General features: G+C 44.6%; 1 protein-coding gene across 2 annotated transcripts in view; it reads left to right on the top strand.

Annotated features, from left to right (window-relative positions):
- Positions 1 to 25,443, top strand: part of rnf213b (ring finger protein 213b) — a 38,903-nt gene that overhangs the window by 7,383 nt on the left and 6,077 nt on the right. For both annotated transcript variants that reach the window (XM_031561597.2, XM_031561598.2), the window contains exons 18-53: positions 17 to 201; positions 357 to 515; positions 633 to 4,547; positions 4,936 to 5,072; positions 5,197 to 5,295; positions 5,486 to 5,604; positions 6,211 to 6,330; positions 6,878 to 6,927; positions 7,021 to 7,171; positions 7,325 to 7,463; positions 7,558 to 7,746; positions 7,854 to 7,987; positions 8,290 to 8,465; positions 8,611 to 8,814; positions 8,915 to 9,102; positions 10,289 to 10,409; positions 10,513 to 10,613; positions 10,995 to 11,177; positions 11,433 to 11,578; positions 11,894 to 11,993; positions 12,588 to 12,699; positions 13,045 to 13,258; positions 13,467 to 13,657; positions 14,648 to 14,770; positions 14,899 to 15,009; positions 15,958 to 16,200; positions 16,446 to 16,539; positions 16,651 to 16,685; positions 16,797 to 17,048; positions 17,303 to 17,459; positions 17,637 to 17,731; positions 18,021 to 18,269; positions 18,994 to 19,126; positions 19,699 to 19,779; positions 20,599 to 20,776; positions 21,128 to 21,329. In XM_031561597.2, the coding sequence (XP_031417457.1) occupies positions 17 to 201; positions 357 to 515; positions 633 to 4,547; positions 4,936 to 5,072; positions 5,197 to 5,295; positions 5,486 to 5,604; positions 6,211 to 6,330; positions 6,878 to 6,927; positions 7,021 to 7,171; positions 7,325 to 7,463; positions 7,558 to 7,746; positions 7,854 to 7,987; positions 8,290 to 8,465; positions 8,611 to 8,814; positions 8,915 to 9,102; positions 10,289 to 10,409; positions 10,513 to 10,613; positions 10,995 to 11,177; positions 11,433 to 11,578; positions 11,894 to 11,993; positions 12,588 to 12,699; positions 13,045 to 13,258; positions 13,467 to 13,657; positions 14,648 to 14,770; positions 14,899 to 15,009; positions 15,958 to 16,200; positions 16,446 to 16,539; positions 16,651 to 16,685; positions 16,797 to 17,048; positions 17,303 to 17,459; positions 17,637 to 17,731; positions 18,021 to 18,269; positions 18,994 to 19,126; positions 19,699 to 19,779; positions 20,599 to 20,776; positions 21,128 to 21,329 (9,086 nt within the window). The remainder of the gene's footprint in view (positions 1 to 16; positions 202 to 356; positions 516 to 632; positions 4,548 to 4,935; positions 5,073 to 5,196; positions 5,296 to 5,485; positions 5,605 to 6,210; positions 6,331 to 6,877; positions 6,928 to 7,020; positions 7,172 to 7,324; positions 7,464 to 7,557; positions 7,747 to 7,853; positions 7,988 to 8,289; positions 8,466 to 8,610; positions 8,815 to 8,914; positions 9,103 to 10,288; positions 10,410 to 10,512; positions 10,614 to 10,994; positions 11,178 to 11,432; positions 11,579 to 11,893; positions 11,994 to 12,587; positions 12,700 to 13,044; positions 13,259 to 13,466; positions 13,658 to 14,647; positions 14,771 to 14,898; positions 15,010 to 15,957; positions 16,201 to 16,445; positions 16,540 to 16,650; positions 16,686 to 16,796; positions 17,049 to 17,302; positions 17,460 to 17,636; positions 17,732 to 18,020; positions 18,270 to 18,993; positions 19,127 to 19,698; positions 19,780 to 20,598; positions 20,777 to 21,127; positions 21,330 to 25,443) is intronic.

Below are 25,443 nucleotides of genomic sequence, written 5' to 3'. Positions count from 1 at the left end.
TAATGTTACCACACAGGAAAGTCCCTCTACGTCACCCGTTTGTTTGGGAGATTCCAGAGTGAATTTCCTACTGCTCAGTACATACGGATCAGTCTTATAGAGCCACAAGTTAATGTGAATGCATTCCTGAAGACATTAACTGAGAAACTCAATCACCTGAGAGAGCAAGACCCTGTTCTTTTGCACATTGACACTGCTGCTGTAAGTAGTTAATTGGAATTGTATTTTGTGATACTTAATATGATATGATTATTTATTCCTTTTATTTAAGGTATAACTCCTCATCACTGTTGACATAAAGTTGGGGTACCACACTTAACAATGATTATGATTTGAAATGATTTCTAAAACTGTAGGTAAAGCTTGGACTGGAGGAGTTCTTGTTCCAGTTCCTGATTCTAGGATGTTTGAGTGACAGCAGAGGAAATCTTTGGAGAAGAAATGCTTTTCATCTCATGTCAGTTGAGGTTCTGCAACCACACTCTGTTTTCCATGATCAAACACCAAAAAAAGAGGTACAGCTTTGGTGTAATGAACATCATGAGTTCTTTAATTTATGAAATAAACTGAATAGACAATACGTTTTATCAAAGCACTTTAAAATACTAAAATACTATTTCTATTCTCTACAGACAGGCTTTCTTTGCACATTGCCCACCATCCACTGCAGACCACCTAAAGAGGTCAAAGAATTGGAATTGAAAATCAACAACAGACAGATGCTGAGAAATTTGGACCCTTTAATGGATAACCAGGAGTTTCAAAGCGAAGGGATTCAAAGGCCATACCAATTTCTGAGGAGATTCAACCAAAACGCAAACTTGGATCGTTTTAAATATGAGAAAGAGTCTGTAGAGGGAAATCATGTTGACTGCCTTCACCACCTGCTGGCCAACTGTGGTTTGAAAGACCCATCCTGGGCTGAGCTGAAGCATTTCACTTGGTTTCTCAATTTGCAGCTGAGAGACTGCGAGAGCTCTATATTTTGCGATGCAGACTTTCTTGCAGACCATTTGCCTGGATTTAAGACCTTTATTGTGAAGTTCATGATCCGAATGTCCCAGGATTTTGCATCACCATCCATGGACATCTCTGACCAGAGTGCCGCTCTTCTCAGCACTGGTGAAGATCACCTTCTGTCTAGTCTGACCATACGCAAACGATGGGAGACTGAGCCTCACCCTTACATCTTCTTCAATGCTGATCATATGTCTATGACTTTCCTGGGATTTCATGTGGAGCAAAACCCCAGGAACAACCGCCTCAATGCAATCGACCCAGTGACCAAAAGCGTATTGGTGGGAGATGTGATGTCTCCAGAGCTGTTTGTAGGTCTAGAGCGACAGCGGATCTCTCTGCGAGAGGATTTTGATCTCTTGCCTCGAGAGGACAAAATCCAGCGAATTTCCTATGTTGTGGGTGCAAAAATGGGTTGGGTTAGAGGCAGATTCGATCCAGACCCATCCTACGAGCTCACTGCTGATAATGTGAAGAAGATGTTGGCCATCCACATGAGATTCCGCTGTGGAATTCCTGTGATCATCATGGGGGAGACTGGCTGTGGCAAGACGAGACTAGTTCGCTTCCTGTGTGATCTTCAGAGAGAAGGCAGAGATGTCAAAAATATGAAACTTGTCAAAGTTCACGGAGGTACCACAGCAGAGACCATCTACAGAAAGGTGCAAGAGGCTGAAATATTGGCCGAAGAAAATCAAACAAATCACGAGATAGACACTGTTTTGTTTTTTGACGAGGCCAACACAACCGAAGCCATCTTTGCCATCAAAGAAGTGCTCTGTGACAAGACAGTGGAAGGAGTCCCTTTGAGAGCCAACTCTGGCTTGAAAATCATAGCTGCATGCAATCCCTACAGAAGACATTCCCCAGATATGGTGACACGTTTGGAGCGTGCTGGCTTAGGATACAGAGTAAAGGCAGGGGAAACTGAGGACCGACTTGGCCAAGTCCCTCTGCGGCAGCTGGTTTACAGGGTTCACCCCTTACCTCCAAGCTTGATACCCCTAGTATGGGATTTTGGGCAGCTGAGCAACTCGGCTGAGCTTTCTTACATCATTCAAATAGTTCGGAAGCAATCCCAAGACAACAGTTTGCCACTGACGTGTCAGGAAGTTATTTCTGGGGTGTTGGCAATCTCTCAAAGATACATGCGCAGTCGAGAAAATGAGTGCAGTTTTGTCAGTTTGAGGGATGTAGAGAGGTCAATGAGAGTGCTGGTCTGGTTTTACGATCACAAGGATCAACTTTTTCATGACTCTGACGAAAGGAACGCTGTCCTGATGACTCTGAAATGCCTTGCACTTGCAGTGGGAGTTTGTTATTACCCATCGCTAGAGTCAAAAGAGGAGTATCTGACCGCTGTCAGCCAATACTTTCCAGAACCACTCAACACCAAAATTGCCCTTGAGCGAGAAATCCTCTCATGTCAGGACTTGTTTCTCAGTGAGATTAAGCCAAGAGAAACAATAGCCAAAAACATGGCTCTGAAAGAAAACGTCTTTCTCATGGTAGTCTGCATCGAATTAAGAATTCCACTTTTCCTGGTTGGCAAACCAGGAAGTTCAAAATCTCTTGCCAAAACTGTTGTTGCTGATGCCATGCAGGGCCAGAATTCAGGCGGTGAGTTCTTTAAGCAACTCAAGGAGGTTCACATGGTCTCCTTTCAGTGCAGTCCCCACTCAAGCCCTGAGGGGATCATTGGAACATTCCGGAATTGTGCCCGTTTCCAGAAGGAAAAGGACATGGATGAGTATGTATCAGTGGTGGTGCTGGATGAGATTGGCCTGGCAGAAGACTCTCCACAGATGCCCCTCAAGACTCTGCATCCTCTTTTGGAGGACGGCTGCATTGACAGCGATGAGTCAGACCCACACATGAAGGTGGGATTTGTTGGGATCTCAAACTGGGCCCTGGATCCAGCAAAAATGAACAGGGGGATTTTTGTGTCCCGTTGGGACCCAAGTGAGAATGAGCTGGTGGAGACAGCACAAGGAATTTGCTCATCCTCTAAACCCATTTTGCTGAAAATCAAGCACCTCTTCCCACAATTAGCGAAGGTATTTTTGAACATTTGCTCCAATAACCAGTTCTTTGGACTCAGAGACTACTACAGCCTGGTGAAGATGATTTTTGCTATGGTGAAAAAATCGGAGAAGGAACCCAGTGACAGTGAATTGGCAGAGGCCATCTTGCGCAACTTCAGTGGACAGTGTGGGGATTTTGATCCCCTCTCTTGCTTTAAGGATATCTTCCAAAACTTCAAAGAAATTCCTTGCCCTACAACATTAGCTATGGTTGAACAGAATCTTGATTGCCACAACAACGAAAGTCGATATCTTCTTTTGCTCACAACCAACAATGCTGCCCTTCACATTCTGGAGCAGCACATCTTTTCCAAGGGCAGGTATCCAGCTCCTGAAATTATCTTTGGATCAGGATTCCCCAAAGACCAGGAGTACTCTCAGATCTGTCGCAATGTCAATCGAGTGAAGACGTGCATGGAGACTGGCCGCACAGTCATTCTTCTTAACCTCCAGAATCTCTACGAGAGTCTGTATGATGCGTTAAACCAGTACTATGTGTATCTGAGTGGACAGCAGTATGTGGACCTGGGACTTGGGTCACACAGAGTGAAATGTCGAGTTCACAAGGCTTTCAGACTTGTGGTGGTGGAAGACCAGGAGAAAGTTTACAAACAGTTCCCAGTGCCTCTTATTAACAGACTGGAAAAGCACAGGGTGAACAGGAGTACCGACCTCACACCTTGGCAGCTCCAACTCCTGGAAAAGCTCAAGGGATGGGTCAGGGAATTTTGCCAGAACTCAAAAGTGCCAAAAGTGGAGTTCAAGCCATCAGAGGTCTTTGTGGGTTTCCATAGTGATGCTTGTGCCAGTGCTCTCCTGCAGGCATTGGAGAAGAGAGACAAGGTGAGGTGTGAGATGGCTCAAAATGGTGAAGATGTCAAAGATAGTGTGCCAAAAGAGCCAGTCATTGAGGACCAGGCAGCAGCTGACATACAGAGAGATGGAAGTGAACTTATGGAAGCTGTTGGTGATGCTGAACGTGAGGCCCTTGACAGCATTGACCAGTCAGATGAAGTGATGCAGAGTCTTCCAGGTCAAGAAGACATTTTCCCAAGAGGGTTTCAAGGCCAAGAACAAGAAGAAACTCATTCAAGAATGGCTGTAGATGAAAAACATGTTTCTGAAGAAGAAGAATTGCCAGGTTCTTCTCTAAAGAGAGAAAGGGATGAAACTGAGCAAATGGATTTAGATACATATGTGATTGAGGAGGAACGTTCTGGAATGACAGATGACAAAATGGAGGAAGAAGTCTTTGACATTGCTAAGACTTTCCTGTTGAACTCTGCTACACCTGACTCTGTGCTGAGACTAAAATATTCATACTTGGGGAATCAGGAGAAAGAGGAACTTCAGCAAATGTACTTCCACCAACAGCACCATCGCTCCTTGAGAGATTTCATTAACAACCATCTGAACCAGTCTAAAGGCCACTGCAGATTTGTAGAGGTAGGTTTTCCATGTGACTAATTAAAGCTGATTTTGACACATTGCATGTCACAATGATTTTTACCAATATTTTATGACGGTAGAATTGTGCCTTGAGGCGCAGACTATGATTTGCACTTGTAAACAGCGAACTGTAAAAGTGAAACACTAATCGCAGCTGTAATTCACAACTTGCGTAACCGCATTTTGGAGTTTGCAATAGTAACTTCCAATCTGCAAAACTGCAATAGACAATTGTAATTTCAAACTGGCAAAACACTACCGCTCTGGAGTTTAATCTTATTACATGATTTTTTGGCAGTTTTCTCTTCCAGTTCTGTGTACCAAAAATGTAAGATATAATGAATCTCTCTGACAGTGAAATAACAACAAGCATGTTTGTGTTTAGATAACTACATTCTCCAGTTTGCTCACCAAAGCTGATGTGCGCACCATAGCCCAGGCTCTGGGCCTAACCACCGAAAGACTGCTTCTACTCTCCCTTCATCAGTTTGACACAGAAACCTCTTTCTGCAGCAAAATTCGGTATTAGGGTCTTACTAGTTTCACCATAATATGAAAATATCTACTGAAAATGTCTATCCACAATACATTGAGTAGAGATGTTTTATCATGGTTTACTTAACCAACAACTTTATCGTGGTTTCAGACTCTTTCTACATAATGCTGGTCGGTCTCTCCATATCTTACTGGTTCAGATGGACACGGAAGAATCCAAGCACAGTGAGGAACTTATAGCATCAGCAAAGTAAGACTTACTTGTCTGACTGAGGTATTGATTGATTATGTAGTGCTTGTATCGCTCTGAAATGTGAGTGCTTTTGGCACATTCCATATATCATTAAAACCTCGTGCTTTTCCTCCACGTCAAATGAATCAATGCCATGTCATACACTAAAACACTACTTAACTTGAAGACTGATTAATTTTTATTACAGGTACTGCACCATGAATGAAATGATCTCCGTAGGGTCAGACGAGTCCTTTTGTTTTGTGATCTTCATCACTAAACTCTCTAGAATGACAGGTGGTCCTCAATACATCGGCTTTCAAGGTGGTAAGTAAAAGTTTTTAACAATACTCCTGGGTTGGAGTTGGTTATTTACGGCAGGGTGAGAAGTGTAGGGGTTGTTAATGTAATGACTCTCATGAGTCCTCTCCCCTCATCTGTCTCATGTCCTCCCTCCTCATCTGTCTCATGTCCTCTACTCTCCTCTTGTCTCTCAGCTACACTCTGATGTCTTCTGTTGTATCCTCCTCGCTTTTATTATTATTGGTGTTGGTGTTGTTTCTTATGTCCTGTACTCTGTGACTGTTCTAGGACTTTTTCATAGGCACAGACCTATGTTGTAACACATCATTAACATGGCTTAAATAGTAACTAGGCTATCAGTGGGGTCATCGGTAACCAGACACAAGTTACCTTGTACCTAGTAGCCTAGCCTATAATTATATGTCCATCTTACAACTTGCTCCCCACCGTCATCTTTTGCATTATTCTCAAATGTTAAACCACAATAAGTAACTGCGTTGTGATTGGCCAGTGAGCCTGGTGCAGGAACACTCATGCAGCACACTCCCAGGTTCAACTCTACTCTGACCCTTCGCTACACAATCTAATATAAACAAAGATGTGTTTTCCTTGTGTTGTCATGTGCTTTAGGTGTGTGGCGTTCCATGCACATTGATGATCTCAGAGATACTGAAGACATGAGTTTAGACCTTTCTGCTTTCTGTGGAGCCTCAATGAGCGAGCTGATGTCTCAATCACTTCCCAACCCAGGTAGGCCTACAGTGCCTTTGGTAAAGCACCACAGCAAACCCATTGGCCACATAGACATGTATGTATAGAACTCACTTTATGTTCCACACAATCATATTAAACTCCTCTGCCATTGTTCAGATTTCAATTGGCTTATCGTCCATCATAATGCCTTTTTCATAGGACCAGTCAGAAGTGCGTTTGAAGACATAGGCGGAAATAGGCGGGGGGATATATCATAATAATATGTACTAAAAACACTTGGGCAGATGATTAATGCAAAACAATGCGTTTTTAAGTTTAGAAAGATTTGGTCCCCCCACTACCTGCTCTGCTTGCTATCTCCGATAAGACAAAACAGTGATGTTTAACACATTAAGACATTTATTTTGGACCTTCCCAAACTCCACTTAAGACTTTCATGAAACCATGTTGCTTATATAGCTCGAATAAAGTAACTTCATGCAGGGCGTGTTACAAGACTCACATATGAGCAAGATAATGCATGATTATCTGAGTCCCAACTAGGCTTTGATGCACTGATGAGAGATGCTTCTTTTAAATACAGATGCCATGACCACAGAAGACAGTTCTGTTACTTCAATGGGGATCAAAGATGTAAGTCATTTATATTGTTATAGTTAAGTCAGTATAAAAATATATGTACTATTGACATTGGGACCTTACCTTGAACTTTGTGTGGCTGTGCAGGGAGAATTTGCACATCTGGATAGTTTGTCCCTTGTGAGATCCTGTATTCAGAAGGCTGTGTCACTGCTGAAAGACCCCCAGAGCCCCAGGAGTATGGAACGTGTAGGCATAGTTATAGGCCTTCTGGGAGAATCCCATGGAAAATCCAGTGGTAAGCTAACCACAGACTGTTTAAACACAGCCATTTTTGACATACATTATTTGTATAACTAGATAGTGTGAACCAAGTCCTAGCTAGTGAAAGGTAGAATTGAAATATTAAATATTAAAGAATGCACATTTTGTTGTCATCCTGACATGGCAGCAGCACGTTTTCAGAAGGTGTTAATGAGGAGACTCATAGACACCTTGGCACAAAGGGAAGAAGTCATACCTAATCCTAAAGACTGGGTGAACATGGAGGCCAACAAGCGCCAAGCTTTGCAGGAGAGTGGCACTCTAAGGTAAAAAAATAAAAACTTCCAAATGAAATATTGATGAATTTGACTTTGAAGTCAATGAAACTGACATTCTTTGCTCCGTCCTGTGCTGTAACAGACATACACTTTGGCGATGTCTGCAGTCAACACTTACCCCAGTTTTGGCGCGTATCCTTGAGGTCCTTGACAGAAACGCTAACCTGGACCTAGCTTACTGTGCCGGCCTCAGTGAGGGCTTGATTGATTTTTGGTTGGACATCCTCGATGACAAGCAAATACTGGACCTAACCTTTTCTCAGACATCGAGGTACTCATTACTGCTTTGGAGAGACCCAATCAGAGACTGGAGTGAATTGGTTGTACTTCATCAATATGTCAAATAAAAGTAACACATTCCTTATCCTTTTTTTGCAGTGTATCAGAAGAGGAGATTACTGTGCAGAGTAATATGATGTTGGGTCGTCAAGAGCGACCATGTGGAGCTCCATTCAGCTGGCTCATCAGGTCATACTACCAGGAACTGTGGGAGGAATCTGAATTTGTTCCTGGTGAGATCCAGATAAAAGAGCACCTGATATGAACTTATTTTTATTTATTTATTTAGTTCTCTTTGTCTCCAACTCATGTTTAAATTTTGATTGGAGGTGAAAATGTGAGGCCAGGATAAAGCAGGTTTCATGTAGCCTATAAGTGTTTTGTCTCCATATTTAGTTTCAGCATTGACTAAGATTATAGAAGCTCTCCAGGGTTCTGAGAGCACAAGAGACTTAGCTAGCCCAAATCCACCATAAGAATAAGTTAAACTCCATTTTATACGTGTCTTTCCTGCCCTCTTTTTCATTCTGCTCAGGCGACCATCAGGACAGCAGTCAAAGGATTCAACAGTTTGTCACCTCAGCGTCCAACAGCAAGTTGGGTGACTACCTGGGGAAGCTCTCAGAGCAAGATCGTCATGAATTTGGCCTGCGCTATTTGCGTGACTTTGTGCTGTTGTCTTTCAAAGTTCAGTCGGAGGAGGAACTTGCGGTGAGGGTCTGCTTGCGCAGATTTTCTGAATCTTAAAATCTTCGAAAATATGTCAAATCTCTTTTTAATGTTGAATCTTTATACCATTACAACAGCTCTGTTACATTACCCAAGAGTTGACTTGCGAAGTTCAACATCTTTTCAGGTTCTGACCAAAGCAGAGCTGGGCTGCGTCTTTGCTCTGCAGCAATCCATGTCCGTCACCTCCGAACTCTCTCCTGCCTGGGTTCTTGCCTCAAACAGACATTACGCATCTCGGTTGGAGACTCTATTTCACATCCTGCAGCTGCAGCCCCATCTAGCAGCTGAGATTATAAATAAGGACTCACAAAGGGAGGCCACTGAAATGGTGAGAGATCCATAACATTATCAACACTGCTAACATTACAGTAATCACTGTGTAGTAAGATGTGGACAGCTGTGTTAAATAATTTTTCTTTGCTTCATAGAGAGAAGACATTTGGGCACTTGGAATGTGCGTGGAAGAGACCAAGCTTCAGGCAGTGACCTCTTTGCAAGAGTGCCAGGAGTTCCTGCAGAGAGTGCAGGTTTTGAAGCCTTGTGTGGAGAGGGCATTTGGGCAAAACTACAGCGCCATCTGCAGCCCTGGATGCCTCCAACACTTGAATGACATTCGGTAACTCCATCAATTAAACAGGTCTTCAAATGGAAATGCACAAATACATTAGATGAGCTAGTCAACAACAGGTTAAAAAGTAATTGTGATAAAAATAGGAAGAAATGGCATAGCAGTAATTAAATAACAACAAGTAACAAGGTAACAAAGTAACTGAATCAGCTAAAGTGTACGGATTTGGTAGCAGAAGCCAGGAAACGTGGTTGGCAAGCACACTCAAGACCAGTGGAGGCATGTGTTAGAGGCTTTGTAGTTCAATCAACCACAACATTTCTGTTGGACTTTGGTCACTCAAAGGAGCTTTAAAGGAGTTGTCTGAGGATGCTGAAAAAAAGGCCCTCACAGATTACTTGGGGACATGTGAATTAACCTGTATCACGTGAAGAAGCATATTGTTGCAAGATGTTTGGGTGCCTAAAATGACCAGGGGTTCGAATTCTAGGTTCTTCTCCGGGTTCATAATACCAGGGTGCTCTCCCCCCCCCCTCCCAACCCCTTTCCTTACCCTAACCTGGGTTAGTATTAAATTCCTATCCCGGTATGTACTCCAGAGGGGGTGACTCCTCCAACCCTCCCATCCCTTACCCTGCATAGCCTGTGGCATGCGATAGTAATATGAGATAGATGTTTATATAATTTCACAGTGCATCATTCATTCAAACACTGAGAAATGCATGGGAAATCTTTCCGAGGTGTATCTTGTGGTGTATCTGTTGTTTTCTCTGGTATTGACATGTGTCAATAAACTATCGTGAGTATGGAGGGGGTGGGCCTGGGACACCAGACACCACTGTTGAGCCTTCTGGAGGTGTCATGGGCCTAATTCAACAAAACACTGATGAAGGGAGGTGCCTGCTCGACAACCCCAGTGAAATACTCACGGAGGCGTCTTTGTTGTTGTTATTGGATGGTTAAGTATTGGGCTGATAGTTGTAGTGGACGCTGTTGTGTTATAATACTTAGGCTAGGTTGTTGGGTATGAGAACTTGTATGTGACAGTGAGAGGTTTGGCCGCTGTGGGAAGGTCCCAACCAATAGCACAATATAACATCTTTTCCTGTGTATAACGACCAAACAGTGATTTACATCTATCCAATTATTTTATCCTTAACTTTTCAATGTCATTTTAGGATTCTCTTATTAATTAGAAGGCTTATTTGTACTGATCCGACTCTGTTTCTTGCAGGTCTGTGTGGTGTGGAATGCTTGTAGTTGCTGCCTTTATTGAGCAGGTGGTCCTAGAAGTCAAAAACAACGATGAGAGAGTGGAGGCCCTGGCACTCAAACACTGCAGCCTGATGCATAAGGCAAGTCCCAAGACCAACACTTACAGAGACACAGGCAAACCACTTCAATACCCGCTATAGCTCTGCTGTTGTGGTTTCGTCATGGGATTTTTTTTCTTTACAGTTGATGAAGGAGTCTCTTGATCTGCAGAGCAAAGACGCCCTGCAGCAGCTTATCCGTATTCTGAACTCCTACCACGAGGAGTCCATCAGCAGAGACTTAAGGTGCGGTGCTGCTCATTCGAAACCAGTGCCTTTCATAACACTGTATTGTATGGCAGAGCATGTACAAAATGCAAGACGAGATGGTCACATGGTCATATTTTAATTATCCAAAAACAGACTTTTGGGGACATTTTGTTCATCTGATAAGGATATCGATCAGGTCAGAATGCATGGAGGGTGTTCTTTTTCCTGTGTGTGTGTGTGTGTGTGTGTGTGTGTGTGTGTACTTGGTGCAGTGTTTATTAAAGATAACTAATTGCAATCTGCCTCAACTGTCAAGGAAAATTAATCCATCTTCATCTACTGTTTTCGGGATTCGGGGCACCGTAACTGACATTATCTGTTCTATCACTGTGTATGTATTCCGTCCGCTGTTTGCAGGTTTGGGTTGCCGTGTCCAGTTTGCCTGTGCGCTCTCACAGAGCCGTGTGTTCTGCCCTGCGAGCACGTCTTCTGCCTCTCGTGCCTCCAGAGAAGCATTCAGGGGGGTGGAGACAAGCGCTGCCCCAAGTGCAGGGTGGAACTGCCATCGGACTTCAAGCCAACTGTCTCTCAGAGTATCAAGTGAGTGGAGAATAACAAGCAAAAGGCTTCTTTTTTTGTGATTTTTTTTAGTATGAGTATGATTGAATAGATAATAATTTGTTGATTATTTTACATGTGTCACATTAATTCACATAAGGATCCCATGAATGAAAAAAAAAAATAATATTAATTTTAATCTAAGATTGATCAGCTCCATGGGGATCTGTGTCACCTCATGCCGTTGGCATGGCAACACATGCAAACAGACACAGTTCTGCTGTTTTCTGATCACAGGAGATCACTGGAGCAGCATAGCCTCATGAGGCGGTGCTGTAACTCCTTCTTCCTGGAGGTGGTGTCTCGCTTCTGCTTGTGTGAGGGGGGGAGGCCCACGGAGGAGGCGGTGGAGCTGCTCTTCTCACTCCTCATCTCTGCACAAGGTCAGCAAACCAAATCCAGAACTGCTCTTAGATCCCATACGCATCTCTAGAGGCTTGAAGGAAATAGATAGAACATTTGTTTGACTCAGTGAATTAATCAAGTTCAAGTGGTGTGAGATTATAGTGATCTTTACAGTAGTCTGATGGTGAATTGTCTGCTGATCACTGATGGTGGTTACATAACGTTAACTCGTTTTGGCTCCATCATGTGTTAGTACTAAACTCATATTACATATGAAAGAAATCAGTTGTATTAGTTTTAGTTTTAGTATTAAGATATCAGTTATAGCAGTGTTTTCTATTTTCATACTGTAGGTGATGTGTATAAGACACGAGAGCTCACACCTTTCCTGGAGTGTGTTGACCAGAGCCCAGTCGTTCGCTCCGTACTCCCCAAACTCCTGCTGCAGTACAGGTATGCTTGGAGCTGCAGAGTATAATGGTGACCAAAATGATTTGACATGTTCATGTTCTCACGGAATAACCAATGACTATAAAAACAGTGGACAGTTTCTGGCTTCAGAAGTGAAACGGCTATCTCTCTTATCGCCCCCTGCTGGGTGGCTGCAGTGCCGGGTTTAGGGCTGTCCAACCATATGTGTCTCAAGTAATCCTCTCCTTTCATCAAGGAACCTCAAGGAACCGTTCATCATAGGGTTTATAGTAGATGTATCTGGAGTTACTTCTATGGGGATAAGGGAAGGGAAATCATTTCCTATGACCTCACACATACTCCCTCTATCTCATTCAAACACAGTATGACCATCACACACACACACACACACTCTAAACACAAGATGTCTGTGAAGAACACCAACATGAGGCTCAAAAGGTTCTAGAACTTTTGATCATAGTTTATCAGTGAAATCAGGGGTTACTCTGTGGGGACAGGTTTGACATAATGACAGAATTTTCCATAGTTTGACACATGCTGCATCCAACTCACAATGGCAGTCATCACACACACACGCACTCTAAACATCGGCTGTTGTTCTTTTTTTTTTTACAGCTTCCAACAGGTAAAGGGTCACATCCAGAGTTACCTACGGAACCTGGAGGAGCACCTGATGGATGCAGAGGACCGCACTGAGCTCTACCTGCTGTTTGTCAACTGTTTCCAAGTACGTGTCTCAGCTGCTCGGGTCCTTCTGGAAAATTCTGTTTGACCTGTTTGATTCTGGGTTTTCTGAGGAGGTTCCTAAATCTACCTATTTATTTTACCTTTCAATCTAAACTTTTGTGGTCAAAAGTTTACTTGTAATGGACTGATCAGGTCACTATCTCAGTTGGGCCACATTTCTTAAGGGTTGTTACCTTCGTCCAATACATTCATCTTGTGACATTTATAACTATAACCATATGATGTTTACTCTACTTACTGAAACTTCTGAAGAGCACATAAACATATGCATATACAGCACATGCTGCTGATAATTGACCCCTTGGATCTCTCTGCTTTGTGACAGGATGCCCTGCGCTGCTCAGCTGGACCATTAGAGGACGGGGAGGGGCAGCAGAGGTCTCTGCAGGAGGATGCTGCCTTCCTCAGCCGCCTGGCCCGCAGGCAGATACCCAACAGGCAGCAGGACCCAGCGGAATTCCTCCTTTCCTTGGCCCGACTGAGACTCTGCATGGCCACCGCTGGCAGGCTGTTACAGAGTGTTTTGGGGCAACCACAGGGTGTGTGTGTGTGTTTGTGTGATTGTGTGTGTGTGTGTGGTTCATATTTATTAATTCATACTTTCTTGAGACTCCTTGTCTCCTCACACAAAGCGTAATTATATATCCGGTACTCAGACCAAACGCATCAGCTCATTGCTGTCAAGCATTTCTGTCCAGTTGTTCCAGGTGAGGAGTGTGTGCAACCATCTGTGTTTGCTCTGGCCAGGTGTGCTTGGAGAGTTGGAGCAGAAGTACCTGGAGCAGGTGAAGGCGGTGTGTGAGTACAGTGGGAACGGCTGGTACCGCGTGTACCTGCTGCGGACGCTGAACAGGCTGGCTGGCATGGACGGACTTCTGGTCCTGATGAACAGCACCCTCTGGGCCTGGGCCTTCCCTCCAGACGTCGTCCGACTGCAGGTGAACCAGTGTGGAAGAACAGGCTGTTTCCCCCACCAAAGAGAAACTGACCAGAGTGCTTTGTGTCGCTTCAGGCATTATCTAATGATGTTAGAGAGAAGGGGATGTACTTGTTGCTGCTCTTCCGATGCCTTTGTCAGAGAGATAAAATGTAAAACTAGATACACGCCATTGCAGTGCGTAATATGACCACCGAATAAAGTAATCAAGAGAATACCCATCAAGAATTAAGTGAAATAACAGGATATTTTCCATTCCAAGAAAAGTGTGTCATCTTGAATGATTACAGTTCTGGCAACAAATAGACTCAAAAGTTTGTTGTATATCTTATTCTGAGTTCAAATGTAAGGAACTATAGTGTGTGGATGTGGCAACTGTACACTGATAGGGTGGGAAGCAGTACAGTACCTGTGAGTCACGTTCTAGGGTTTTGAGCATTTTGTTGAATTTACGGGTATGCATTAGCAACAATATGAACTTTGCTGTATAACTGTACTTGGCAATTATTTATGCTTTTTATTGCTCTTAGCTTGACTGTTCTCTCCCTTGTACGTCGCTTTGGACAAAAGCGTCTGCTAAATGACTAAATGTAAATGTAAATGTAAATTTACAAACATTTATTTATTACAAACAAATTTACATTCATTTATATTCCGTATCAACTATGTGGGGCTACAACCATACCAAGTTTCATGTGGATTGATGAAGTCAAATTATATGATATTGTCAACAAAACATTGGTGAAAACACTGGCCAACACTACATGACCACTGCTGAGCCACACAACTAAAGTAAAAACTCACTTGGAGTATAAAACTGAGCCAAAAATCTTCACAGTTGGTACAGAATTTTGTTTTGTTTCTTATGCTATTCATCATTCATTTTAATACTTTAATACAGTCATTTCAGTGTAACATTAGTGTAAACATTAGATAGAAGTGCAGATAACAGTTCACCTTTGTTTAGCTGACTTTACCGTCTCGTCCTCAGAGGCTGATTCCAGCAGATGTGGATAGGTACTTGTGCTGTGGACAGTCTTACCGGACGCTCAGAAACGGTGTTGGACAGGCACTGCTGGACACAAGGACAGATGCCCTGAAAGCTGTCCTCCAGGTTTGCGATTGACGAGTAACCATGCATACAAAAGATGGAATGAATTATAATTTTTTAGTTTTCATATTTGGAGTTCAGACTGCTTTATTTGTCAGGGTAGATCACTGTTCTCTTTCTCCCGTGTCCAGGCTGCAGGAGGCTCCAGAGCAGCTGGCCTGGTGCTTCTCCCTCTGGCCGTATTCAGACAGGTCACCTGCCGCCTGGTATCCCCAGACCCCAACCTCCATCCAAGACCACAGGTAACCACCATTATCTATAGTCACCAAGAGTCATAACATTAGCATATTAACTAGTGCTGTCAGTTTAACGCGTTATTAACGGCGTTAACGCAAACCCATTTTAACGCCGTTCATTTTTTTATCGCGAGATTAACGCGATTTTTTTTTTTATTCATTTTTTTTTTTTTTTTGATTAACGTTCTTTTTGGCCTGGCAAACTGTGTAGTAGGCTAACGTTACGGTTTGAGTGAATGGTGAGCGCGATACGGCGAAATGGATGATAAAAAGCTTCTGAATGGAAAGTTTACTTTTAAAAATGTTGTCTGAAAATGTCAACAGGCAGCTGGCTGAAAGCAAAGAAGTAGTAGGCTTACCTTTGATTGGTAACCTAACTGTTACAGTTCATTGTTTCTGAAATAAGAGGCCTGACTGCTATGTTCCCAGGAAACTTGAAAAAAAGAAAATATTAAGCCATGGTTTGCTGAGTCCTTGTTTACCTGAAATGTGCACTTTATAATTTTATTTTGTACTGCCCTGTTTGGCAATGTTGGTTTTCAACAAAATAAAACATTTGCTTAAAGCAAGCCAATCCACTTTTCCATGTTGATACGGGCATTAAAATTAAAATAAAATGATGGAAAAAATAAATAAACGAAGGGACATTTAGAATAGATACAAATTTGCGATTAATCGCGATTAATTTTGAGTTAACTATGACATAAATGCGATTAATCGCGATTAAATATTTTAATCGTTTGACAGCACTAATATTAACATATTTTAGTTCTGTTTGCCTATGAATAGTAAAAATTGTTATAATTGCATATTGTCAAATTAGTGCTATTGATTACTTTTACTAACATTGCACTGTACTGCGTACTTCATTATTTAATAAGTTGCTTCCCATTAATAGTATGTGAAGGTCAAGGACAGCTTTCCTGATGTCTGATGTCTGTCTTCCTTAAACAGGAGATCAGGGCCTTAGAGGACTTCCTAAAAGCTAACGTATCTGGTAACCTGGGACGCTTCTGCACTGCTCTGTTATCCAATCGGATTGGAGGTCCAGGCTCTCCCCTGGGGCTGGTGAAAGGGATGTCTGCTCAGCGGCGCACCCTGCTGGAGCTGCTGGTCCACGCAGGCAGCGTTCTCCACAGTGGGAACCGTCTGCTCTCTCAGCTCCAGCTCATTGCTTCACAGCCTCAGAACATGACGGTGAGGAACAAACCTCTGGATTAATAACATGGACAATGAATTAAAGTCTTTTTGTGTTTACAGTTGTAGTAAGTTACTCATCAAGTAGATGGGTTTATTCTCTTCATGCCTTGACTCAAATAAAATCTGAATTGAGAAAACAATTTTCAGATTTTTGGAATAGATTAGGGATAAAGTGTGTCTGTCAATATAACTCCAGTTTATCTTCTTAAGACACTTTTTGGCTAACCCTTACTATTTTTCAGCATGCATTTTTGCCAACCATGCCAGATGACTACAGCAGTGAAGCACAACAGTGGATATTGAGTGGGAAGGAACGTAATAACCCGAAGATGTACCGTAAGTGTCCCATTAAATGAGGAAACCCCAACATTCATGAAGTACATTTCTTCCTCTTTCAAAATGATGAACGGTTCCAGTATATAACTTACTTTGCTTTGTTGTTGACAGGATGTGCCAATGGCCATATCTGCTTTGTTGGAGAGGTGAGCATATCTTGGGTTGTTAATATTACTACCTTAACAGACACCTCAACTAGTTTGCCATTTAACTCCAGATTTCCTACTCACTATTTTGTCCTCTGCCATCTGTTTCAGTGTGGAAGACCTCTGGTTGTATCCAAATGTGCCGAGTGTGGCATTCAGATTGGTGGCCTGCAACACAACCCTGTGGATGGATTCTCCCTCGTCACCGGAGGAGTGACAGATCAGACCCGACCCGGGCACATCCTGGGAGAGGCCAGGCAGAGGTCGGAGGCCCCCAACAGGCAGATGACTTCAGTCCAGTCCTGCCTGCTCAGGCTCCTCACCCATCTGGCCATGCTGCTGGGCGCCGCTCAAGATCCGCAGGTAGGCGAGCGCTAGCCATGAGGCTCCATCCTCCTTATGTTCATTACTATAGATTGGAATAATGGTTCTGTCTCAAAGGTGATTAACGGGGTGATATTTAAAGGATTGTAAAGAGATTGTTGAAGTACATTTTAGATGTAGGTTTGCATTCATGTGTACTGTCAAAAATAACCTAATTAGTGAACTAAAGCTGTTTTTGAAAGGAGCTGCTGTGACATTAAATATTAAATCCTTCTATGCTTTTGTTACTGAAGGGAGTTGGTGCAATGATACAACCCCGAGTCCACAATGTCATGGAGTTTCTGTATAAACACCTGGAGAAGGACATGGAGGTTCTGGGTCGAACTCTTGACCTGAACTTAGATGACGCTGCCATCACTATTCACCTGATTCTAGATGCCTCTGCCAGAGGTGTGTGTGTGTCTGTGTGTCTGTGTGTGTGTGTGTGTGTGTGTTTGTTTGTTTGTTTGTGATTGTGTTTTGTGCATTTTTTTAAGGATTCCCATATCTTATAAGGCTTTACTTGAGTTTTCGTTATTCTGCTGCGTCTCTTATTTAGAATCTTAATTACCCTTCCTGTTTTTGCAGATACTCACCAGCAGAGGGCAGACCTGGCCTCCAAACAGGGTCGAGAGCAATGGGAGAGAAATGTTCGTGATTCTCTCATCAGTCCTACAATTCAGGTTAGCTTGAAATTCACTCCTTGAAATGCTTCTGTGCCCTTGTGTTGTACCCCTGCCCTGCATCCAGCCCTTACATACTAAGTTGTCAGCTATTCCACACTTACATGCTCGAGACAGTGGATGTAACTGTTCTTCGGGAGCCACTGTACAGATAATAACTATAAACCTGAAACTGTTCTTAAATGATGTTCTTATTGTTATAACTCTTCTTATTATGTATAATAATTAAAAACTGAAAAAAACTAAAAGCACATCACAGTAGATAAAAGGTCTGCACCCTCTCCCTCAGAATCTGAAAAGGAATCTGATACAGGCTCAGAAGGACATCAGCGCAGACGACAGATTGGCTGGCAGCCCCCTCATGAGGCTCCTCCACTCTGACCCTCGGCCAATGCTGACCCTGCCCTCTGACTGCCCTACCCACCACTCCTCCTTCTGGAACATTCCAGAGCGCCTGAGTGTGGAGCGCCTCACGCAGGTGGTGGAACAGAGCCGTGACCGAGCCTCAGTGCCGCTGCTCTCCCTCTTCCTCAAGAAGGTAGTTCTGTCAGGGATGTTCGATTAATTCCATTATTTATATAACGTGAAAACAATCAAATTGTCTCAAGGCGCTTTTACAGCGCCCAGGGCCTGAGCCCCCCTTGAGCATACACAATGGCAACTGGGGCAAGGAAAAACTCGAAACCTTGAGTAGTTCTGTCAGGGATGGTGTGTGTCCTATCCACTCAAGTATCATTGTAAATATTGACTGAGCATACTATTGAATATTGCGCTGTTCCTTTGACATTTTAGGCCCTGTTGCTAAAACTTTCACTGTAAGGTATGATTATATTAAAGATCATGTTGTTTGTCCAAAGCGACTTTCAAAATCATCCTGTATTGACTAGGTATTGAACACGGGTCAACTGCTTAGAAGGCAGCAATGCTTACCACTGTACCGCCAACACTGTACATATTATATGGTATCTCTTCACTCTTCACTACCTGGTCTAGTAGATAGACAGACAGACAGACATACAGGCAGGCAGGCAAGCAGACAGACAGACAGACAGACAGACAGACAGACAGACAGGCAGGCAGGCAGGCAGGCAGGCAGGCAGACAGACAGACAGACAGACAGACAGACAGGCAGGCAGAAAGGGAGGCAGGCAGGCAGACAGGCAGGCAGGCAGGCAGGCAGGCAGACAATCTTTTATTAATCCCAAAGGAAATGTTTCTTAATCACTATCACTACCTAATCACTGATCCCTCTCTGTCATCAGGTGCCCTGTGTGAGGCAGCTGGGCCGGCTGCTGGAGCTGGTGGCCCTGCAGGTGGACCTCCTCAGGGTCTTCCCCACCGAGACAGAGCTGTCCTCCCAGACCATCTCTGAGGTGCTGCAGCACATCCGCAAAGGTTCGGGTCAGCCCAGTGACAATGCACATGCACACATACTTGTTTTTTTTATAATCATTTTCATGCGTGTCTCCATACCATGTCCAATGCTAATCCACGGTGTCCTCTGTTTATGGCATCAATTTTTTATGAACAACATTCTCCCTTGCCTTGAATCTTTAGATTAAAATGTTTAGCATTCCTTATCGATCCCTAGATGGATCCCCTCACCCCCCTCAGCTACCCTCGCTCTTACACTTGAATTATGACTGTTGATAACGAGAAACATTGAACATTATGTAAAGCCACCCTAGCATTTTGAACCTTGTAACCAGCCTAGCTTATACAGCATAACTTATACTGCATACAGTGACCTATATGGTCCATATTGTGTCCGTTGTAACCTGTTGTTGTAGTATTTGCTGGAATTCATCAACATATTTTGACATGATTGCAACTTCTAGTTTATTTTTATTTTACCAACATCACTTACAAATGTGTCTCTTGTTTCAGTAACTGAGTATGCCAGGTGTTTGGTCACTTTGATAAGGGTGTTAGTTGCACAGCGTGTGTGAACCATGATTTATTCACAGGCCATCAGAAGACGGCGCTTTCAAGGGTCAAGACTTTCATCAATGTCTGGAACAGCCTGAGGATGGAGCTGGCCAGAGACTGTGAGTAAAGCATCAGTTAAGCGATGGTCATATGTGCAATGTACTGTCTATTCATGTTTACATACATTATATTAGAGAGTGGTTTACATACATTAGATTAGAGTGTGGTTTACATACATTAGATTAGAGTGAGATTTTACATACATTAGATTAGTGTGATTTTACATACATTAGATTAGAGAGTGGTTTACATACATTAGATTAGAGTGTGATTTTACATACATTAGATTAATGTGTGGTTTACATACATTAGATTAGAGTGTGATTTACATACAGTAGATTAGAGTGTGGTTTACATACATTAGATTAGAGTGTGGTTTACATACATTAGATTAGATTAGAGTGTGGTTTACATACATTAGATTAGAGTGTGGTTTACATACATTAGATTAGAGTGATTTTACATACATTAGATTAGAGTGATTTTACATACATTAGATTAGATTAGAGTGTGGTTTACATACATTAGATTAGAGTGTGGTTTACATACATTAGATTAGAGTGTGGTTTACATACATTAGATTAGAGTGTGGTTTACATACATTAGATTAGAGTGAATGGATATTTCCGAATTTTCACCTGTCTACCTTGCCTCCAAATGTGGCTGTGCATGTTTTTATGTTTGAGTATGTTTTCATGTTTTTCTGTATGTGTGTGCACGTGTGTGTTCATGTGTGTGTGTGTGCATGTGTTCATGTGTGTGTGTGTGTGTGTGTGTGCACGTGTGTGTTCATGTGTGTGTGTATGTGTGTGTGTGTGTGTGTGTGTGTGTGTGTGTGTGTGCACGGGTTTTTGTTTATCTTCCTGTCCTGTGAGTAGCTGAGAGAGGTGTGCCACAGGATCTGTGTGAAAAGGCCCTGTCGATGGAGAGCTCGGGGGCGTACCTGTCTCCTAGTCGCCATGGGCCAGGCTCCTGTCTCCGAGTGCTCATCGACTTCCTGTCTGACGCTCACAACAGTCTGGTCAGGGAGGCCCGGGGGCTGAATCAGGAGAACAGGTCTGCTTTGTGTGTGTGTGTGTGTGTATGTGTGTATGTGTGTGTCTCTCTCTCTGTCTCACTGTCTCTCTCTCTCTTTCTCTCTCTCTCTCTCTCTCTCTCTCTCTCTCTCTCTTTCTCTTTCTCTCTCTATGTGTGTGAGTGTGTGTGTGTGTATCTGTTTGTGTGCTTGTGTGTGAGTATGTTTGGCTGTGTTTGTGTCTAAATGTGCTTGTGTTGCATGGCATTTGCAATTGCTGTCAAAGGTGCTGAATGTTTAGTTTTTCTCGATGCAGCAGCAGCAGCAGCATTCATTTTCCTTGTGAGTCTGCAGTCCTTTAGAGTGTCTTTCTCTCCCCACTGCTCCTGTAGTGAATACAGCATCACTGTGGAGGGGCTGTCAGAGACCCAGCTCGCCCTGTGTCACCCGGAGCGTGAGCTGCTGCCCCTAGTGTTGGCCCACTGTCATTACACCCTGGTGAAGGGGAGAGAGACGAACACGAGCTACAACCTGCTGGCCATCCAGAGAGACCTCTGCCGCCGATTCCTGGCAGGAAAACCTCTCATCCAAGTGGTGAGCCGTTTATGAAATACGTCATGAATCATATTAATTACAGACTCTTTTTTTTTCCCACTTTTTGTCAAGAAGTAAAAATTCTTCTAGATCTACAACAAGAAAATGGTGTTTCCCACACTTCAGTTCATCTTGTGTCTTGGTTTGAGGTGTTCCTTTGCATTTGTTTACTTTTCCTGTGTAGAATGTTACCAAATGAAAATGAATGAAACAAACAGGATTGCATACATATATTGAGAAATGTTTTTTTATATTGCCTATCTTGCCTGTATATATAGAGGAATTTTTCAATAACAACTAAAACGAAGGTTACGTATGTAACCACGGTTCTATGAGTTTCGGATGACCGCCAGAGGCGGTGCTTACAGCACTGGATTTCCATCGCACGTACGTGCAGGTCGAGTGTTAATACCAACAAAGTCACCTGTGACCTGGGTGACGTCGTCAATGTGCGCCAGCACAAAAGGCCGTCCTACCCAGGAAACGCCCTCTTGGCAATCTTCTCGTGCAGATTCCGAGTGACTGCCAAGGTCTGGCGGTCATCCGAAACTCATAGAACCGTGGTTACATACGTAACCTTCGTTCTATTTCGTTTCTCCTGACCGCCAGAGGCGGTGCTTACAGCACTGGATGACTAATACCAACAAAGTCACAAGGAAATCTTACCTTACTCCCGCTGTAAGGAAGTAGGAAGAACAGCTGCTGCCACTGGGTTATGAGGGACCACGTTAACCCTATAAAACCTTGCAAATGTGCAGGTTGATGCCCCTGATGCAGCTGTACAGATATCTGAAAGGGGGACACCTCTTAGGGCCGCCCACGATGTACATACACTCCTAGTTGAGTGACCTCGGACCTGAGGGAACGGGAGGCTACTGCTCCTATAGGCACAAATAATAGCGTCCACAATTCAACGTGATAGACGTTGTTTGGATAAGCTGTGCCTTCTCCTCTGTCCTGAATGACAGAAACAGTTAATTAGACTGGCGGAATTCCACAGTCATATCAATATAAGCCCTTGGTGCTCTCCCTGGGCACCACAGGTAGGTGCTTTGTCCCTGCTCATCCTCCTGTGCTGGGGCTCAAAAGCAGCCAGACTGAGGGGCTGGTTTGTGTAGGATGATGAAACCTCTCTGGAAGAAAGGCCGGATTCGGCCACAAGTTACCCCTGTGCTTCCAGGGTTTCAATATAGGCATTCTTGGCTTGGCCTTCGTTTAGCCGATGCCATGGCCAAGAGAAAAGTGGTCTTCATAGACAGCCATTTCAATCCCACCCTCTCAAGAGGTTCAAATGGGGACTGACAGAGTGCATCTAGGACTATAGGCAAGTCCCAAGAGGGCACTGGGCTTCGTTGAAGCGGCCTTAGTCATTGAGCACCCCTAAGGAAGTGGGTCACTAGCGTATGGGACCCCACTGTGCATGGCCGAGATGGTGGCTGCATATACTTTGATGGTGGAGGCCTCCATCAAAACGAGACTGGAGAAGCGGAGTACCACCGGTACAGGACACTGTGTCGGGTCCTGCTTCTGTGCTTGGCACCACTCACAAGGAAAACAAAAACCTCCACCTGTTAGCGTACAGCGCATTGGTGGAGGGTGCCCGGGAGCTGTGGATGGTCTATACAACCACTGGGTCACATGACCCTAACAATAGCTCCGGCCCTTCAGAGGCCAGACCCAAAGCTGCAGACGAGCTGGTTTCGGGTGCCAGATTCAACCCCCCCAGCTGTGAGAGGTGGTCCAGCCTCACAGGGAGGCACCACGGCTCCCCGTCTAGTAATCTGTGCAAGATTGGGAACCACACACTTCCCGGCCATTTGGGGGATATTAGTAACTCCTTATGGTTCCCTCTGAGGATCCTTCCCAGAGTGGGCAGGATCAGTGGTAGTGGGGGGAAGGCGTACAGCAGCTAATTTTGCCACACATGGGCCAGTGCATCCTGGCCCAAGGGGCTTATAGATTCCCTCTGAGAAAACCAGAGGGGACAGTGCGTCGTCGACTGTGAGGCGAAGAGATCCACCCCTGCCTTGCCCTATCTCTGCCAGGTTGCTTCCACCACTTGTGGATGCAGCCTCCATTTCCCAGGAGGTGGGTACTGCCGGGATAACAAATCCTCGGCCGTGTTTTGAATGCCTGGCAAATGCATTGAGGATACGCCAACAACCACAGCTGTTGGGTCAGCCTCGAGGATTGTCTGGACCTTGTGCTCCCCTGGTGGTCTACCTGGTAGACCACTGATGTGTTGGCTGTTCCTACCAGGACATGCTTTCCTACTGGAAAGAAACAGTTTGAGCGCCAGCAGAACAGCCTGCAGCTCCAATACATTTGTGTTGTTCCTGCTGCCAAGGACTCCAGAGACCTCTGACAGTCCTGCATTGCCATACAGCTCCCCACCCTGCCAGAGAAGCATCGGTGGCCACCACTTCTCTGCGAGAAGGTATGGACTGGGAACGTATCAGCCAGTCGTCGAGATAGGGGGAAAATGCGCATCCCCCCTGGCCTGAAGTGGGGGACAGTGCCGCTGCCACACATCTTTACCTTTAGTCATTTAGCAGACGCTTTTATCCAAAGCGACTTACATATGTGCGACTTACAAGGATGTATACACATTTTACATTTACACTGATGGCACACTGCACATCAGGAGCAATTAGGGGTTCAGTGCCTTGCTCAAGGACACTTCGACAGGGAATCGAACTAGCAACCTTCTGATTACTAAACGACTTCTTTACCTCCTGCGCCACTGCCACTGGTGAAGACCCTTGGTGCCAGCGAGATCCCGAATGGGAGCACACAGAACTGGTCAGCCCTGCCCTCGAAGCAAAACGAAGGAACTGTTTGCCGAGGTGTGATAGGGACGTGAAGGATGCCTCCTTTAGGTCGATGGTTGTAAGCCAATCTCCTTGCTTGATGCCCTGCAGCACATCCGCTGTACGCAGCATGTGGAATATTAAAATCTTGAGATGCGTGTTTAACTGTCTCAAGTCTAGTATAGGCCGAAGGCTGCCGTCCTTCTTTGGGATGATAAAATAATTAAATTACATTTTATTTATATAGCGCCATAACAATATGATTGTCTCAAGGCGCTTTACAGAGCCCAGAGCCTGAAAATAAGTGGAGTACAATCCACTGTCTTGTGCTCGCCTGTCTAATGGCTCGATGGCGCCCTTCCCATGGAACCTCGATGGTCGACGTCGGAACCATAAAGGTCTCCCGGGAGCCTCACGGCTCAGACTGGCAAACTGTTGTCTGGCCTGTGTAACCTGTTGGTTGCACTCCACAGCTTGCTGTGCGGCAGGACCAACATCTGTCCTGAAATGACAGGCAGAGACAAAAGGGCTTTCCTGCACGGTTCCAAAAGTGGAGACTGGGCCAACCATACGTCGGGCCTGGGTTAACGAGGCCACAGCCCACCCAGCTCCCTGTCGTGTAGGCAAACGCCTGCAGGGAGGTGTCACTCAGACTCTGCGGTGGAGTCAGCCTCAGAAGTCTGCATTCTCTGAGACAGGGCTAGTACCAGGTGTGACATTGAATACCCAAACGTGCAATACGCGCTGCTGCGTCGTAGGATTTTACCATGTAGTCGTCTGTCAAACGGCACTGTGGCCGGGGCAGCGAGCATCAGGCCGGAGTGTTTCACCCGGCGTGAGCACCAGGGCAGCAACGGCTGGTTCAATATTGGGCATGCGATCAAGGCCATGGGCAGAGGCATCTTGCCTTCCTTTGGAGCCCTTCAGTGTGGTGTGGCCCGTACCCAGGGAACTGGGATGAGAGTAACAGGGGCCCCACTGAGCCCTGGTGGAGAGAACATCCTCTTTGAGGATTTCAAAAGCTGGCGACAGTATTGGAGGGAGCATCTCCGAAAGAGACCGCAGCCGTTGTAGCTAGAGCACTAGTAGGCTGTGCAGCCGGTTGTTGCAGATTTAGAAGCAGAGTCTTTATCTCTGCGAACTCCAAAGTCAAAGTGCCTACCTTCCGGGCAAGCGGATCAATCTTCCTGCGTTTGCCCCCACCAGAGGTTTCCCGGGAATCAGGCCTCCGGCATTTGCATTGCTTAGGAGACATGGCACTGCATCCCCGTGCCGCTCAAGAGGGGCCCGGCAATCAGCCCATG

Source organism: Clupea harengus, chromosome 23 (assembly GCF_900700415.2).
Source record: "Clupea harengus chromosome 23, Ch_v2.0.2, whole genome shotgun sequence".
In the NCBI taxonomy this organism is placed as follows: domain Eukaryota; kingdom Metazoa; phylum Chordata; class Actinopteri; order Clupeiformes; family Clupeidae; genus Clupea; species Clupea harengus.
Note: the sequence above shows the minus strand (reverse complement) of the source record. Positions and strands in the feature narration are given on the sequence as shown.